Source organism: Lagenorhynchus albirostris, chromosome 10, assembly GCF_949774975.1.
Source record: "Lagenorhynchus albirostris chromosome 10, mLagAlb1.1, whole genome shotgun sequence".
Classification (NCBI taxonomy): domain Eukaryota; kingdom Metazoa; phylum Chordata; class Mammalia; order Artiodactyla; family Delphinidae; genus Lagenorhynchus; species Lagenorhynchus albirostris.
In genome coordinates, this window is record NC_083104.1 from 31,011,099 (window position 1) to 31,030,003 (window position 18,905).

The window sequence follows — 18,905 nt, forward strand, 5'->3', positions numbered from 1 at the left end:
TCTACCATTAAACATCACTCCTGGGAATTAAGAAATTCTCTCATGGGGAGCTAAGAAAACAGTAATACTCTCAAGTTACAAATGCTTGGGGCTTTACAGTTTATCAAGAGCTTTCCTTCATACCCTGTGAGTTATAGTTAAGGCAAGGGAAGCTTAGAGAGGGGAGGTAACTCAGAGTCATACCTCCAGGATTTGAACCCAGGTGTCTGGACTCCGGGTAGAGGCCTGTGGTGTTTCTTTCTGCAGAGTGAATGTGTGTGCATCTGACCAGCACAGGCTCTGGGAGGCGGGCCGGATAGGCAGGGAGAGAAAGGGAGAGACAGAGGCTCGGTAGCTGGCACTCACTAAGCTGCCCAGCCAGCCTCGTGCTGAGCTATCTATCCTGCTTCACACCCTCCTAGCAATCTCCCAGGGTAGCCCCCGACCAGGCACAGCGCGGTCACAACCACCAGAGGGAGGCAGGGGGACAGGAGAGTACATGCAATGAGCTCAACCAGGGAGAGCTGGGAGCCGAGGGCCTGCCAGGCCGCGCCCCTCCAGGGGAGGAGAAAGGGGCCGGGCCACCCGTGAGAGGCCTAGGCCTGCAGCTAGAGGCCAGGCCAGGCCGACTGTGCAGACACAGGACAGAGGTGAGTCGGGTGAACCGGGCCATAGGGTCCGGGAGGGACTGGGAGGCTCCTGAGGGCTGCACCCTCCCCGCAACTCCTACTGACTCTGAGAGCTGCCTTCTTCCAGTCGACCCCTATTTCCTAGACGCCACCTGTGAGCTGGGCCCTGTGCTAAGTGTGGGAGCCACAGCACGAATGTGACAAAGATCCTGGCCCTCTTGGAGTTTCCCTTTAAGTAGGTAGAGACAGCAATAAACAAAAACATAGCAAAGGAGCAAATTATGTTACGATAAGTGAAAAGAGAAAAGAGCAGAGTGAGGGAGACTGGGAATGCTGGGGGAAGGGGCTCGGGATTTTAAAGAGGGTGGTCAGGTGGGCCTCACTGAGAAGGTGGCACTGATGAAGGACTTGCAGAGGTAGTGAGGGAGCCATGGGCACATTGGGGAAGGAGTGTTCCAGGCAGAGCACACAGCCCTGGCCTCTAGAGGCTGGAGGGTGAGGGGCGAGGCCTGGGTGTTGGAGCACAGCAAGGACGCAGCGGCAGTTAGAGCGCAGGAGGAAGACGCAGGGAGAGAGGAGACAGGCTAGAAGGCCTTGCAGGGATCCAGGGGGCAGCTGACGGGGGCGCTCCTTGAATGTGCCAGGCCCTTTGTCAGCATCCCACAGCCCTGTTGCCCACTTAGGGGTGTCGGTTTGTAAGCCTGTGGATGAATCCCATGTGCTATCGTACGTGTGGCTGCGTGACGTTACAAAGTCTCCTCTCTTCCCGAGGCTGCTGTCCTCTCTATAAAATACTTGTAACGACAGCAGTGTATCTGCAGGGTTGTGGTGGAGAAGAACAGGAATCAAAATAGTGGCCACCTGCAGGCTCTTGGGACCCCACAAAAGCAGAGCTGGCCTCCCCAGGCACTCACTGCCTTGGGACAGGGACATTCGACTGAATGAGGAATTGCTCCTATTGTCCACTCTAATAGCACCCAGTGGGGGCACCGAAGGGCTGCTCGGTTCTCCCAGGGGGCACTGCCATCGGGAAGGCTTCTTAGAGGAGGTGGCCCTGGAGGCTGGGGCTCACTAGGAACACCAGGGGAAACAGCGGGGGCAAAGGGCAGGAGGAGAGGGAGAGGGGGCCTGGGTAGGCGGAGTGGGTGGATACGGGGCAAGGGGCGAGAGGCGGTGAGATGGCAGAGGGCATGGACTCCATACAACAAACAGCCGGCCCCAAGCACCAGACTCCCAGCAGGGTACGAGGTCAACAACGTGACCGCAGTTTAGGAGCTCACCCTAAAGAGCAGATGAGAGGCACTGAGGCCAGGCGAGCGACGAAGGTGGCCGAGGTGGTAGCCAAGGGAATGGATGGAACAAATGGATCTGAGAGACTCGAGAAGTAGAAAGGACTATACCTGCTGGTCGCCGGGCTGTGGGGAAACAGGGGCTCTGAGAGGCTGAGGGTTTGCTGTGAAGGACGCAGGGCCCACCGTGGCTGTGGAGGACACACAGGGGTCCCGGGGGAACGTGGCACAGGCAAGGGGCAAGCTTCCTCCCCTCAGCTCCGCAGTATCCCTCAAGGCTCACGGAAATGGGCCATACGAGCCTGGGACTTAGCCCCCCACGTGCGGCTGTAGCATGGACAGAGCATGTGTTCTGTGGTCGGACCCGGGCCAACCCCTGGCCAGCAGTAGCTGTGCAGCTAGAGGCCATGCACTTAACCTCTCTAACATGAATTTCTTCGTACGTGACCTTCAATGACTTTATGTGAGAATTTCCCCCAGGCAATCAGACCCTGTCCAAATCTTGGCTAGAACGCACTGAACTACTGTTTACTGAGCAGTTACTACATACAGTCCTGGACAGTGCCTGGTACACAGCCAAGGGCCACAGGGGAGAGTGCGGGGGTGGAGTGGCACACGAGCATTTAAGGGAGGTTGCTTTCCTCCAAAGCAGGCCTCAGCTGACACTCAGCCCTGGGCAGTTCCTCCTGCACACAGGTTAAGCACAGCCCAAGGCTCAGAGCACCCAGGCCACAAGTCTCTCTTCTCAGACACCAGGCAGACCCGGGCTAGGATGGGCAGTCCAGTGCACCGAGTGTCAATGGGGGACACCTGGAGCAGGCAAGTGCACCCTGACATAGAGCGCGAGAGGCACGTGCAGTCCTTCTGCGTGGAAGAGCTCACCAACATCCTTGACGGAGGGGCCCAGAACACTGCGCTCCGGAGGAAAGTCGGTAAGAGGAGGCTGGGGAATGGAGCGTCTGCTTCGTGTCCATACGCTTTTCTTGGAAGAAGAGTCCCTCAATAGCAGTCCCACCTTCAAATAACAAACCCTGCTCTCAAAATTCCACTATTAGAGATTCATTCTTTTGGACTATGAAGGCATCTTTAACATGTCAATATTTCCTGAGCCCCTCTGAGGGATAGAAGAGTCCTAGGCAGCAGAAGACCTGGATAGAGTCCTTATTCTTCCACTGCATGGCTTTGTAACCTTGGGCATGTCACTTTGCCACCTCTGGACCTCATTCATTGCATCTGTAAAATGACAGCAATGTCTGACTTCCTTTCCACATCCATGAGGCAAGTGGATGGGAAGATTTGAAGGTACCAGGAACCTCACCCAGGACTCTAAGCCCTCTCTCTGTTCTCTGTCCCTGACAGAAAGCATCATCCACAGTGACCCAGAGCTTAGCCTGAAGGATAATTATTTCATGACCCAGAATGAACGTTATGAAGCCGCCATTAAGAAGAAATTCCACGTCCAGATGTTAGCACAGCGCCTGGGCTGGTCTGAAGACAGTCGTGAATTATATTACGTTAACAGGTGCTCACACCCAGGGCAACCCCACCAGAGAGGAATTCACCTGGGACCCCCCAGAAAACCCAGCCCATGAGCTATTTTCCCCAACAAAGGTACTACCTGTTGGGAAAGAAGGCTATCAGGTGCCCCTTCCCTCCTGCACCCTGCCAGCCTGAGGGTACCGGGGCCCTTGTCTCCAATGGGCTGTTCAACCACTGTGTCTCTCCCCTACAGAAGCCTTTCTGGAGATCTGGGCTTAGCATTACAATTCGTCTTCCAGAAAGCACTCAGGAGCCTCGGCTCAGAGGAGCAGATTGCCAAGTGGGACCCACTCTGCAACAAGTTACAGATCCTTGCGACATACGCCCAGACAGAACTGGGGCACGGTGAGCCAGGGCTGCTGGGTGCAGTGTACAGGTGTGCACTGCACAGTTCCAGAGGGCCCATTCACATCTCACTAGTCATAAATTTATATATTTAATATGAAGATGTTACAGCAGGTGGCAGTTAAAGGTCTTGAGGAGGGGGTGATTTTTTCTAATTTACATGAACATATTGTATGATCTAGTGGTGAGGCAAGGTGTTCCTTCTGGAAATGTCAGCCACCATTCCCTATCATGGGCTGGCCATGTGTCCCCCAAAGAGCCCACCAGTGAAAGGAGAGAAATGCCTGTGAGTACAGCTGGGAGCTACCCCGACTCCATACTGCACTGATGCCTGGGGGCTCCAGGCCTACCTAGACACTGCGCCCCCGGTGAGATTCCAACCATGGCCCAATGTCTAACTCCCCTCCTTGATGCCCAGGGACATATCTTCAGGGCCTGGAGACTGAAGCCACCTACGATGCAGCTACCCAGGAGTTTGTGCTGCACAGCCCCACGCTGACTGCCATCAAATGGTGGCCTGGGGACCGTGAGTATAGTATCCCTTCATCCCCCCAACCCCCGCCATCTGCCCCCAAGGAGAACAAAGCTGGACCGCAGAATAGCACTGACTCTGATGTTCAACAGACCTCAGGTTGATTCCCTGTTCTAGGCTGGTGACCTTGGGCAAGTGAATACGTCTCCCTGAGCCCCAGGTTCTTATGTAGTAAAACAGGTGGGATACGAAGAATTTCATCAGTGAGTGGCTGAGAGGCCGCCAAGGGAACTTTGAAATAGCTGAGGAAACTGACCCAAACTTTGGGGGCTGACGGTCAAGGTCTCTCTCACACGCACACTGCCCCCACGCCCTCCACACACAGCACTCGCCACAGCCCCTGTTCCTCTCATCTCCCAAGTTAATGATTAAGCTTGCCACCAGCCAGCACACGGGTACAGTCAATGCGAAAAACCGTCCCTCCCTTCCCCTGCTCCAGACACTCAGAAGGGCTCAGGCCCACCCCCAGCGCCAATCAAGCCACCGGTGCCACACCACCCCCTGTGGCCACCAGGTGCAGGCCGCACCCACCGTGCTTCCCAGTCTCAGTGATTTGCCAAGCCCCAAGGAGCAGGGTTCCACCAGGGCCCTCTTCCTCTGATTTGAGAATACATCTCTGAGGATACATCTGTGGCACTTGGGGACACGCTAGGTGAACACTTATATGGGAAAAAAAAATTCAACAAGTGTGAGGAGTCCAACTAAAGCAGAAAGAGAGGGAGGGAGAGGTGAGAGACAAGCAGAGAGGGAGAAAGACTGAGAGAAGGAGAGAGAAGTGGAGAGACAGGCCAGAGAAATAAGAGAGCGATGCTCGGGGCGGGGAGGTGGGGCGTGGTGATCAATGACCACTGACAAAACTGCAGAAAAAAAGAAACCACCTTTGAAATCAGGCAGGGTTCAAACCCGGGCTCTGCCCCGTTCAGGCCAGTGACCTTGAGCACATCACTCCGTTCTCTGAGCCTCAGTTTCCTTTTCTGGAAAATGGGACTTCAGCTTACCTGCCCTGCAAAGACCGCAAAGCACCAGCACAGGGGCGGTACCACCTGGATTTTGGTAAATGCTAGCTGTCTGTATTCATATCATTAGGCTGATGGCAGAGAGAGTCATTAATAAGTTTTTGAGGACAGAAAAAAAGCAAGCTTGTTTATTTCACAGTGCCCTTTGCAAGTCGCTGCTAGGTTTGTTTGGCTCTTTGGGGGTAGTTCCCCCTCTTTGTGAACAGGGACTTTTTGAGGTCTCAAAGGTGCCCATCTGCTAGGGTGGGCAGCAATGCACACATCTCCCTATGACTTGGGACCCATGTTCTGACCACAGATCCTGACATACGTACCCCAGCAGCTATGATATAAAAATCCTGTCTCCTTGATTCCAAAGGAAATGACTCAAGAGCACACACTTCAGTCAAAAGACTGTAGTAAGACCAAGTTTTAAAAGACGCAGAGCTTTTCCAGATTGCTCCATTTGGGGTGATTTCATTAAAATCCATAGCCTTTGTCAAGCTTTGCCTTTGGAAGAAAGAGCGGCCAGAGGGCATAGAGGGCTTTCGTCCCCTCAAGATCTCCATCAGCCTCCTTGAGCCTTCCCTAGCCCATGGGGATCCTGCCTGTGTATCGTAGGGTGGTTCCTATACAAACCTGACGTTTAGACAGAACCCCCCTGTATCTCCAGCCACCAACCCAGTGCATTCTAGAGCCAGACACTCACATTAAAGCTCTCTGGATGGTTCCAGTCATTTCCAAGGACGAGTAAAGGCCTTATGAATCAAGGGGTATCCTGACCAAGCACCCCTTGGCTGCCCTGGATGCCACCACCTCCGCTGCCTGGCCCCACCAAGCCAGTCCAGTCCTCAAGCTTCTGAGCAGGCTGTTCCCTCTGCCTTGCATACCCTGTCCTGTGCGGCTCCCCTAGAAAACACCCTTTGTCCTCCAGGCTCCTCGTGCATCCTCCCCTGACCCACACCCTCCAAGGTAGTTCAAACAAAGCCCCATTCCAGCCTCACAGAGTGTCCTGCCCTTCCCGTACCACCACACTGGTCCTCACAGACTAGGCCCACACCCAGGGTCCTGATGGGGAGGGTTAGCCTGCCTGCTCTGTACATCAGGGATCACGCTGGGCTTCTCACCTCTCTACCCTCAGTGGGACGGTCGGCCACCCATGCCCTGGTCCAGGCCCAGCTGATCTGCTCAGGAGCCCAGCAGGGCATGCATGCCTTTATTGTGCCCATCCGGAGTCTCGAGGACCACAGTCCACTGCCCGGTAAGCTCATGCTGCTTCCTCCAGGACCCCTGCCAGGAGACCCCACCAGGACTCCCTGTCCTGGGGGCCCCAGAGGTCCATGGGAGAAACTGGGGCATGTCTCCCTTGGGCAGGGAGGGGTCCAGTTGTACAGGCCTGGCGCTAACTGGCTTGATGACTATGAGCAAGGCCCAGCACCTGACCTCAGCTTGGTCACCTGCAAACAGGTATGATAACCCCAATGTCACAGGCTGCTGGCAGGCTCAGATGAGCTGGAATGTGGGTGTTGGTACCTAACACACAAGCACTCAAATGATGGACATTCCTACCTCTGTCTCCTCCTAGGAATCACCGTTGGAGACATTGGGCCCAAGATGGACTTTGACCACTCGGATAATGGCTTCCTGCAACTGGACCATGTGCGCATCCCCAGGGAGAACATGCTGAGCCGCTTTGCACAGGTGGGGTCCTGGGGAGGCTGCAAGCCTGCACTGCCTGGAGAGGGGACAGAGGCACCCTGTAGACTGCTGCTGCCTCCGGGCCCTTCTCTACAGAGCTGAGTTTGGGGCACTCCTCCCAGAGAGGCTCTGCTGTCCCACAGACCTGAGTAAAACCCCAGCTTAGGAGCTTTATGATTTGGGGCCAGTCACGTGGCCTCTCTGAACCTCAGAGTTCTCATGGGTAAATGCTCACCTCGTGGGGTGGCAAGGCAATCTGAGGAAAAGAGGAACGGGCTGAGGACGATGTGCATATCGACCTACAGCGCAGCCTGGACACAGCCAGTCACTGCACAGCCAGCAGCCAAGTGCTGGAGGACGTTCTGGAGGTCTCCATTTTGCCAGGCGTTACCATGGAAGTGTGGGGAGCTGTGGACTGTGGGGAGGTCTGGGGTGTCACAGGAGAGGAGCAGTGAACTAAGACACTTGGGCAGCGGCTATGTAGCAACAAGCACAGGAGCGTTTCAGTTTTAAGAATCAGCGTGGCCACGCCAGCACATTCTGGCTGGCGGCTGGCTGTGTCTATCCCGGGTGAGCAGTTTGAGGACCGTGGTGCTTTCAGGGCATGGAGGGCCACAGTTCTGGGTGTGGGGAAGGCTGGGGAGCCCTGACTCAGACCCACTGCCTGTCCTTGGTCTACCAGGTCTTGCCAGATGGTACCTACATCAAGCTCGGAACAGCAAAGAGCAACTACCTCAGCATGGTGGTGGTGCGGGTGGACATGCTGTCAAACGAGGTCATACCACTGCTGCAGAAGGCCTGTGTCATTGCCATCCGCTACTCCGTCATACGCCACCAATCCCGGCTCCGGCCCAGGCAAGCAGCGCCCAGAGGAGCCACCGCAGTCAGGGCTACCTCGATCCCACAGTGCCTACCCACTGACACCAACCCTCTGCCAGAGTGGGGTGCTGGGAGCACACGTTACCCCCCCCTTGCACACACATCCGCCTGGACCTGGCCCATCGGGTCTGTGGGGTCTCTATCTGGCTCTCTCTAATCCAGGCTGACCAGCTGGCCCAACCTATGTCTGTCAGTGTCTGGCCCCATCAGGCTCTGTGTGATCTTGTGTCTCTGGCCCTGTACCACCAGATCTGACTCAGTCTGTCCAACAACCTCGGACTGTTTCCCAGTTGGGTATGGCTGTGACTGGCTGAGTGTATCTGGATCGGCTGGGCACCAAGCTGTGGGTGAATGGGGCTCCCGAGATTGTTCTGTCTGCCCAGTGAGTGACTGTGTCTGGAAAAACCCAGCTGTCACGTCAGACTGTATTTGGCTACAGTTGATTCTGTCTGGTTGTGACTGCCAACATCTGACCATGGTATGTCCACGTCTGCACCCATTTTGTTGTATGTGGTTCTGTCTGGCTAACAGCTCTACTCCATGGCACCAAAGGGCTCGCCGTACCCTCTGCTTTGATGTGAGTATGTGTACACACGCATGTGCACACACACACACACAAGGTTATCAGATTCAGCAAATAAAAATACAGGACTGCCAGTTACATTTCAATTTTAGGTAAACAAATAATTTTTGAGGATAAATATGTCCCAAATGGGCACATGCCCAGCATGCAGCAAACTGGAGCCTGGGCGTATGGGGCCGCAGCATGAGCACAGGGAGAGAGGGTGGGGCTGGACACAGCATAACTGACCGAACTCATGGAGCAGAGATGAGCTTTAACCTGGCAGTTCTCGCCCCAACTATAGTAAGCGCCCCTTGGCAAGTCCTTTGCCCTCTCTGGGCCTATCTTCTCACTTGTAAAGGAAAGAGTGAGGTTACCAGGACTGGAACTTGAGGATGTCTGGCTCAAGAGGCCGGTGGTATTCCACACCATGGGCTCAAGGATCCAGAGTTCTCTAACGCAAAACGGGCTGAGGGTCGAACACCAGGCAGACCCGGTGCCACCCTCAGCTCCGCCACTTCCGGGAGCTTAGATTAGCCACCCCACCTCTTTGTCCCTCAGCTTCCTCGTCAACTAAATGGGCGTGACAAAAACGCTCTTCCAGGGTGGTGCTAGGGCTGAAATGCAGTGAAGCATGCCAGGCCCTCAGCCCAGGGTCCTTTACTGGCAAACCCAAATCACCCTCAGCCAGCCTGGCTTCAGAATCCTGGGCTGAGGGAGTCTTCTCTGGGGGACAGGGGAGCTGGGAAGGAGGTATTGCCAATGATATCCTGTCGGAGCCCAGTCTTCTGGGTTGCATAAGACTGGGATGGTTATAATAGTACATGTCCAGGTGAGGGGCTGCTGGCCCAGAGAAGAGACACCAGGTTTCTCCCCATCAGCCACGGGAGGCGTCTCACATTCACACTCTGTTTCAATCCACTAATAGTTACCGAAGGCCCCTAATGCTGAACAGAGTCTCCAGCACTGAGAACACAGCAACGGACAAGGCGGGTGCAAACCCTACCTCGGAATTCCATCCAACCCAAGTTCACATCCTCAATTATCAATTAGGTTCCACATATTTCCCAGCACACAGCACATGCACCTGGACAGTGAAAGGTCAAGGTTCAAATAATCAGGGCTTCAGGGCCACAACCCCTCACCAAAAATCCTTGAGGCCAGATCTGTTGGAATTCAGAACTTTCCAGATTTTTAGCAGGTTAATACGGTGCGTATACTGTAAACCTCCACAAGGGGCAGCACCCATAAGCAGACATGTTAATATTTCTACAGTGAAATGTGTGGATATTCATGTTAGATGGAATTTTAAGATTATTACTAGCGTCACGTCAGTCTACGTCAAATTTTGCAGTGAGCTATAAAAAACTGTCCGTTTTTAAGGCTTTTATGGCACTGGGAATATGGGAAGATGGATGTGGCAGGTAGCAAATCTTCTGCTTTTCTTCCCCTCAGTGACCCAGAGGCAAAAGTCCTGGACTACCAGACACAGCAGCAGAAACTCTTTCCTCCGCTGGCCAAGGCCTATGCATTCCACTTCGTGGCAAAGAGCCTCTTGGAATTCTTCCATCGCTCCTACAGTTCCATTCTGGACAGAGACTTCAGACTCCTGCCCGAGGTATACCTGCTTTCTCTGGGGGGCAGGAGCTGGGACCATGGCTGAAATGGTCCTCCCACTGGGAAGCAGCCCCAATCCTGCCCCCATGGGCTCTTTCCACTTTCTCCCTCTGCAGGCTTCCAACATCCCAGGTGAACTGTACCCTGACATATAAATCCACCTACATCTGGCCCCCAGGAAGCTCCAAACATGTTAGAGGAAATGATCACAGATAGTGTATAGAACACAGGTGCACAATCCCTGGTGTGTTTTTTTGTTTTTATAAATTTATTTATTTATTTATTTTTGGCTGTGTTGGGTCTTCGTTGCTGCACGCAGGCTTTCTCTAGTTGCGGCGAGGGGGCTACTCTTCCTTGCAGTGCGCGGGATTCTCATTGCAGTGGCTTCTCTATTTTTTCTTTTTGAATTTTATTTTATTTATTTTTTTATACAGCAGGTTATTAGTTATCTATTTGATACCTATTAGTGTATACATGTCAATCCCATTCTCCCAATTCATCACACCATCCCCAACCCCACTTTCCCCTCTTGGTGTTTGTTCTCTACATCTGTGTCTCTATTTCTGCCTTGAAAATGGGTGCATCTGTACCATTTTTCTAGATTCCACATATATGCGTTCATATACGATATTTGTTTTTCTCTTTCTGACTTACTTCACTTCATATGACAGTCTCTAGGTCCATTCACATCCCTACAAATGACCCAATTTCGTTCCTTTTTATGGCTAAGTAATACTCCATTGTATATATGTGCCACATCTTCTTTATCCATTCGTCTGACAATGGGCATTTATGTTGGTTCCATGTCCTGGCTATTGTAAATAGTGCTGCAATGAACATTAGAATGCATTTGTCTTTTTGAATTATGGTTTTCTCTGGGTATGCCCAGTAGTGGGATTGCTGGGTCATATGGTAATTCTATTTTTAGTTTTTTAAGGAACCTCCATACTATTCTCCATAATGGCTGTATCAATTTACATTCCTACCAGCAGTGCAAGAGGGTTCCCTTTTCTCCACACCCTCTGCAGCATTTATTGTTTGTAGATTTTCTGATGATGCCCATTCTAACTGGTGTGAGGTGATACCTCATTGTAGTTTTGATTTGCATTTCTCTAATCATTAGTGATGTTGAGCAGCTTTTCATGTGCCTCTTGGCCATCTGTATGTCTTCTTTGGAGAAATGACTATTTAGGTCTTCTGCTCGTTTTTTGATTGGGTTGTCTGCTTTTTTAATATTGAGCTGCATAAGCTGTTTATATATTTTGGAGATTAATCCTTTGTTGATTCATGTGCAAATATTTTCTCCCATTCTGAGGGTTGTCTTTTTATCTTGTTTATAGTTTCCTTTGCTGTGCAAAAGCTTTGAAGTTTCATTAGGTCCCATTTGTTTATTTTTGTTTATATTTCCATTACTCTAGGAGGTGGGTCAAAAAAGATCTTACTGTGATTTATGTCAAGAGTGTTCTGCCTATGTTCTCCTCTAAGAGTTTTATAATGTCTGGCCTTGCATTTAGGTCTTTAATCCATTTTGAGTTTATTTTTGTGTATGGTGTTAAGGAGTGCTCTAATTTCATTCTTTTACATGTAGCTGTCTAGTTTTCCCAGCACCACTTATTGAAGACACTGTCTTTTCTCCATTGTATATCCTTGCCTCCTTTTTCATAGATTAGCTGACCATAGGAGTGTGGGTTTCTCACTGGGCTTTCTATCCTGTTCCATTGATCTATGTTTCTGTTTTTGTGCCAGTACCGTATTGTCTTGATTATTGTGGCTTTGTAGTATAGTCTGAAGTCAGGGAGTCTGATTCCTCCAGCTCCGTTTTTTTCCCTCAAGATTGCTTTGGCTATTCGGGGTCTTTTGTGTCTTCATACAAATTTGAAGATTTTTTGTTCTAGTTCTGTAAAAAATGCCATTGATAATTTGATAGGGATTGCACTGAATCTGTAGATTGCTTTGGGTAGCCCAGTCATTTTCACAATATTGATTCTTCCAAACCAAGAACATGGTATATCTCTCCATCTGTTTGTATCATCTTTGATTTCTTTCCTCAGTGTCTTATAGTTTGCTGAGTACAGGTCTTTTACCTCCTTAGGTAGGTTTATTCCTAGGTATTTTATTCTTTCTGTTACAATGGTGAATGGGATTGTTTCCTTAATTTCTCTTGCTGATCCTTCATTGTTTAGTGTATAGGAATGCAAGAGATTTCTGTGCATTAATTTTGTATCCTGCAACTTTACCAAATTCATTGATTAGGTCTAGCAGTCTTCTGGTGGCATCCTTAGGATTCTCTATGTATAGTATCATGTCATATGCAAACAGTGATCCAGTTTTACTTCTTTTCCAATTTGGATTCCGTTTATTTCTTCTTCTCTGATTGCCGTGGCTAAAATTTCCAAAACTATGTTGAATAATAGTGGCGAGAGTGGACATTCTTGTCTTGTTCCTGATCTTAAAGGAAATGCTTTCAGTTTTTCACCACTGAGAATGATTCCTGCTGTGGGTTTGTCATATATGGTCTATATTATGTGGAGGTAGGTTCCCTCTATGCCCACTTTCTGGAGAGTTTTATCATAAATGGGTGCTGAATTTTGTCAAAAGCTTTTTCTGCATCTATTGAGATGATCATACAGTTGTTATTCTTCAGTTTGTTAATATGGTGTATCACATTGATTGATTTGTGTATATTGAAGAATCCTTGCATCCCTGGGATAAATCCCACTTGATCACAGTGTATGATCTTTTTAATGTGTTCTTGGATTCTGTTTGCTGGTATTTTGTTGAGGATTTTTGCATCTATATTCATCAGTGATATTGGTCTCTAATTTTCTTTTTTTGTAGAATCTTTGTCTGGTTTTGGTATCAGGGTGATGGGGGACTCATAGAATGAGTTTGGGAGTGTTCCTTCCTCTGCAATTTTTTGGAAGAGTTTGAGAAAGATGGGTGTTAGCTCTTCTCTAAATGTTTGATAGAATTCACCTGTGGAGCAATCTGGTCCTGGACTTTTGCTTGTTGGAAGATTTTTAATCACAGTTTCAATTGCATTACTTGTGATTGGTCTGTTATTTTCTATTTCTTCCTGGTTCAGTCTTAGAAGGTTATACCTTCTAGGAATTTGTCCATTTCTTCCAGGTTGTCCATTTTATTGGCATAGAGTTGCTTGTAGTAGTCTCTTTTGATGTGCTGTGGTGTCTGTTGTAACTTCTCCTTCTTCATTTCTAATTTTACTGATTTGAGTCCTCTCCCTCTTTTTCTTGATGAGTCTGGCTAAAGGTTTATCAATTTTTCTTCTCAAAGAACCAGCTTTTAGTTTTATTGGTCTTTGCTATTGTTTTCCTTGTTTGTATTTCATTTATTTCTTTAATTTAATTAATTTATTTATTTTATGGCTGTGTTGGGTCTTTGTTTCTGTGCGACGGCTTTCTCTAGTTGCGGCGAGCGGGGGCCGCTCTTCATCGCGGTGCGCGGACCTCTCACTATCGCGGCCTCTCTAGTTCCCGAGCACAGGCTCCAGACGCGCAGGCTCAGTAGTTGTGGCTCACGGGCCTAGTTGCTCCGCGGCATGTGGGATCTTCCCAGACCAGGGCTCGAACCCGTGTCCCCTGCATTAGCAGGCAGATTCTCAACCACTGCGCCACCACGGAAGCCCCTATTTCATTTATTTCTGCTCTTATCTTTACGTTTCTTTCCTTCTACTAATTTTGGGTTTTCTTTGTTCTTCTTTCTCCAGTTCCTTTAGGTGTAAAGTTAGATTGTTTATTTGAGATTTTTCTGGTTTCTTGAGGTAGGATTGTATTGCTGTAAACTTCCCTCTTAGAACTGCTTTTGCTGCATCCCATAGGTTTTGGATCATCGTGCTTTTGTTGTCATTTGTCTCTAGGTATTTTCTGATTTCCTCTTTGATTTCTTCAGTGATCTCTTGGTTATTTAGTAATGTATTGTTTAGCTTCCACGTGTTTGTGTTTTTTATGGGGTTTTTCCCCTGTAATTTATTGCTAATCTCATAGTACTGTGGTCAGAAAAGATGCTTGATATGATTTCAATTTTCTTAAACTTACCAAGGCTTGATGTGTGACCCAAGATGTGATCTATCCTGGAGAATGTTCCGTGTGCACTTGAGAAGAAAGTGTAATCTGTTGTTTTTGGATGAAATGTCCTATAAATATCAATTAAATCTATGTGGTGTACTGTGTCATTTAAAGCTTGTATTTCCTTATTAATTTTCTGTCTGGATGATCTGTCCATTGGTGTAAGTGAGGTGTTAAAGTCCCCCACTATGATTGTGTTACTGTCGATTTCCTCTTTTATAGCTGTTAGCAGTTAGTTGCCTTATGTATTGAGGTGCTCCTATGTTGGGTGCATATATATTTATAATTGTTATATCTCCTTCTTGGATTGATCCCTTGATCATTATGTAGTGTCCTTGTCTCTTGTAACACTCTTTATTTTAAAGTCTATTTTATCTGAAATGAGTATTGCTACTCCAGCTTTCTTTTGATTTCCATTTGCATGGAATACCTTTTTCCATTCTCTCACTTTCAGTCTGTATGTGTCCCTAGGTCTGAAGTGGGTCTTTTGTAGACAGCATATATATATATATATATATATATATATATATATATATATATATATATATATGGGTCTTGTTTTTGTATCTATTCAGCAAGTTTATGCCTTTTGGTTGGAACATTTAATCCATTTACATTTAAGGTAATTATCGATATGTATGTTCCTATTACCATTTTCTTAATTGTTTTGGGCTTGTTTTTGTAGGTCCTTTTCTTCTTTTGTGTTTTCCACTTAGAGACGTTCCTTTAGCATTTGTTGTAGAGCTGGTTTGGTGGTGCTGAATTCTCTTAGCTTTTGCTTGTCTGTAAAGCTTTTGATTTCTCTATCGAATCTGAATGAGATCCTTGCCTGGTAGAGTAACCTTGGTTGTACATTCTTCCCTTTCATCACTTTAAGTATATCGTGTCACTCCCTTCTGGCTTGTAGAGTTTCTGCTGAGAAATCAGCTTTTAACTTTATGGGAGTTCCCTTGTATGTTATTTGTCATTTTTCCCTTGTTGCTTTTAATAATTTTTCTTTGTCTTTAATTTTTGTAAATTTGATTACTGTGTGTCTTGGCGTGTTTCTCCTTGGGTTTATCCTGCCTGGGACTCTGCACTTCCTGGACTTGGGTGGCTATTTCCTTTCCCATGTTTGGGAAGTTTTCGACTATAATCTCTTCAAATATTTTCTCTGGTCCTTTCTCTCTCTCTTCTCCTTCTGGGACCCCTAAAATGCAAATGTGATGTGTTTAATGTTGTCCCAGAGGTCTCTTAGGCTGTCTTCATTTCTTTTCATTCTTTCTTCTTTATTCTGTTCTGTGGCAGTGATTTCTACCATTCTGTCTTCCAGGTCACTTATCTGTTCTTCTGCCTCGGTTATTCTGCTACTGATTCCTTCTAGTGTAGTTTTCATTTCAGTTATTGAATTGTTCATCTGTGTTTGTTTGTTCTTTAATTCTTCTAGGTCTTTGTTAAACATTTCTTGCATCTTCTCAATCTTTGCCTCCATTCTTTTTCCGAGGTCCTGGATCATTTTCACTATCATTATTCATTCTGAATTCTTTTTCTGAAAGGTTGCCTGTCTCCACTTCATTTAGTTGTTTTTCTGGGGTTTTATCTTGTTCCTTCATCTGGTACATAGTCCTCTATCTTTCTGTGAATGTGGTTTTCGTTCCACAGGCAGCAGGACTGTAGTTCTTCTTGCTTCTGCTGTCTGCCCTCTGGTGGATGAGGCTATCTAAGAGGCTTATGCAAGCTTCTTGGTGGGAGGGACTGGTGGTGGTAGAGCTGGGTGTTGCTCTGGTGGGCAGAGCTCAGTAAAACTTTAGTCTGCTTGTCTGCTGATGGGTGGGGCTGAGTTCACTCCCTGTTGGGTGTTTGGCCTGAGATGATCCAGCACCGGAGGCTACAGGCTCTTTGGCGGGGCTAATGGCGGACTCCGGGAGGGCTCATGCCAAGGAGTACTTCCCAGATCTTCTGCTTCCAGTGTCCTTGTCCCCGCAGTGAGCCAAGCCACCCCCCGCCCCTGCAGGAGACCCTCCAACACTAGCAGGTAGGTCTGGTTCAGTCTCCTATGGGGTCATTGCTCCTTCCCCTGGGTCCTGATGTGCACACTACTTTGTGTGTGCCCTCCAAGAGTGGAGGCTCTGTTTCCCCCAGTCCTGTTGAAGTCCTGCAATCAAATCCCACTAGCCTTCAAAGTCAGATTCTCTGGGAATTCCTCCTCCCAGGTCCTTTGCCAGACCCCCAGTTTGGGAAGGCTGACGTGGGGCTCAGAACCTTCACTCCAGTGGGTGGACTTCCGTGGTATAAGTATTCTCCAGCTTGTGACTCACCCACCCAGCGGTTATGGGATTTGATTTTATTGTGATTGCGCCCCTTCTATCGTCTCATTGCAGCTTCTCCTTTGTCTTTGGATGTGGGGTATCTTGAACTTTTTTGGTGAGTTCCAGTGTCTTCCTGTCGATGACTGTTCAGCAATTAGTTGTGATTCCAGTGCTCCCGCAAGAAGAAGTGAGCTCATGTCCTCCTACTTCACCATCTTGAACCAATCTCTCTTCTCGTGTTGCGGAGCAGGGGCTCTAGGCACGGGTTTCAGTAGTTGTGGTACGCAGGCTCAGTAGTTGTGGCTCGCGGGCTCTAGAGCACAGGCTCAGTAGTTGTGGCACATAGGTTTAGCTGCTCTGCGGCATGTGGGATCTTCCCAGACCAGGGATCGAACCCGTGTCCCCTGCACTGGCAGGCAGATTCTTAACCACTGCGCCACCAGGGAAGTCCCCCCTGGTGTGTCTCTGAAACCTGGAAAGCTCTGAAAACCAAAAGTCATTTAGAACTCAGTTGGTGGCACAGTTTCACCTGAATTAACCTGATTTATCCCACTGAGTGTGAATACATTTTGCAGCCGAAAATATTAATACATTGGATCACTAGGGTCTCCCTGGACTCCTCTGGGGGTATTATATATAATCTACCTTAAATGCGCTGCTTTACCTTTCTAAAATTCAAAACATATCTGATTCCAAAACGCATCTGGACCCAAGATTCTCAGATAAAGGACGGTGGCCTTACATACAGATTTGGTCTGTCCAGGCTCTGTGCTTTGTAAGCATTGCTTCAGTAATCCTTCCAACTGTACCGCAGGCACCATCTGTATACCCATTTTACAGATGAGGAAAGTGAAGCACAGAGAGGTTAAGGGACATGACCCTTCCTCCCAAGGACTTGAAAGTGTGAAAGATGGGTAAGGGCTTTCAAGAACCAAAAACTCAAACCAGGTTGGCTGCCTGGCAGCCCCTCCTACAACCCAGAGCAGTGGGCTGATGGTGGACCTGCATCCTCACAGACAAGCCCTCCAAAACCTCTGCCTGCCAGCAAAATCCACAGCTCCTGGATAATGGTGAGACCAATCCTAGAAGCACTCTCTTCCCAAGATCCTGGAGACACTGGTCTAGACAGTTTTCCTTCGTTCTTATTGCCCCTACAGCAACACTGCCTCTTTTTATGACCTTGGGTGAGTCACGTAACCCGAGTCTCAGTCTTCTCATTCATAAAGTTGTGAGCTGAGGAAACAGTTCTTATCTCACAGAGCTGTTCTCAGCATAGAGTGCGCGCTCCATGAGTGGTAAGCATGGCTGTAACTGAAGGGCCCCTTAGGCCACCTGACCCCCTTCCTGTTTTTGCAGCTTCACGCACTGAGTGCAGGTATGAAGGCCTTGGTGTCGGACTTCTGCGTCCAGGGGGCTGAGCTGTGCCGCAGGGCCTGTGGTGGACATGGCTACTCGAAGCTGAGCGGCCTGCCCTCCCTGGTCACCAGAGTGACAGCCTCCTGCACCTACGAGGGTGAGAACACGGTGCTCTACCTGCAGACAGCCAGGTAAGGCCCACGTCTCTGTCCAACCCTCAGGGACCCCACCAAGCTTCTGCCTGGGTTGAAGCACCATCTGATGCCCACAGAGGGAGCAGACTTTGGGGACCACCGTCTGCAGACTGTCCAACTCCCACATTATGTCTCTAATCCATCCACTTCTCCCCAGACTCATGCAGCTCCCAGCCAGGCTGCCACACCCTCCACCGGAACAACATCAATCTCCTCACTGGTCGGCTGCTTCCACCCTGCCCCACTTCCATCCTTCCTCCACAGGCAGCCAGGGGGATTTTTTTGAAGCCTAAAGAAGATCACATCTTTCCCTTGCTTGAAATTCTTCAATGGCTTCCCACAGCTCACAGGAAAATGCCACAGTCCACACTGTGGCCTGCAAGGACCTTAAGACATGGTCCCTGCCTCCCCTCCATCCTCTCACAACCTTCTCCTCTGCTCACTTTGCCAGCCACACGTTTCTTCTTCGGGGCCTGCACACTCACTTCCCTCCCCCTAATCTTCTCCACCGCCAGGCTCCTCTTCATCTTCAGGTCTCAGCTAAAATGACACTTCCTTCAGATGCCCCCCCACTGCGTCTCTTTTTGTGTGACGGGCCTTGAGGGCAGGGAGTCTGCCGGCCTTGTTCACTGTAGCATCCCCAGGTTCAGCACAGGGTCTGCACCAGGAGGCTCCAACCTGAAAGGCAGGGAGGAATGGCTGATTCCCCCTCCCCGCAACAGGCGGTTTCTTTCTCTCTCTCTTACGTCTGTGGGTCTCGTGGCTGACCAGGCCTTTCACGTGTGTCTATCTCAGGTGAGTAGGCAGGCCAAATACTTCTCCAGGCAGGGAGAAAGGACCTGCTGGCAAATTGGCTATGTAACATTTCTTTAAAAAATTTTAAACATACAACATTTGTTTTTTCTTTTCAAATTACAA

At 49.1% G+C, this 18,905-nt stretch overlaps 1 protein-coding gene across 6 annotated transcripts in view; it reads left to right on the top strand.

Annotated features, from left to right (window-relative positions):
- Positions 1-564: 564 nt before the first annotated feature.
- Positions 565-18,905, top strand: part of ACOX2 (acyl-CoA oxidase 2) — a 35,932-nt gene continuing 17,591 nt past the window's right edge. Inside the window, exons 1-10 of one of the 6 annotated variants that reach the window (XM_060161437.1) lie at positions 565-629; positions 2,647-2,829; positions 3,257-3,419; positions 3,630-3,781; positions 4,200-4,307; positions 6,450-6,569; positions 6,894-7,009; positions 7,689-7,861; positions 9,903-10,065; positions 17,794-17,984. In XM_060161437.1, coding sequence (XP_060017420.1) covers positions 2,670-2,829; positions 3,257-3,419; positions 3,630-3,781; positions 4,200-4,307; positions 6,450-6,569; positions 6,894-7,009; positions 7,689-7,861; positions 9,903-10,065; positions 17,794-17,984 — 1,346 coding nt within the window. In that variant the 5' untranslated portion in view covers positions 565-629; positions 2,647-2,669. Of the gene's footprint in view, positions 630-2,577; positions 2,830-3,256; positions 3,509-3,629; positions 3,782-4,199; positions 4,308-6,449; positions 6,570-6,893; positions 7,010-7,688; positions 7,862-9,902; positions 10,066-17,793; positions 17,985-18,905 lie in introns of those variants that run through there. The other 5 variants (XM_060161439.1, XM_060161438.1, XM_060161436.1 and 2 more) reach the window with 5 other exon arrangements.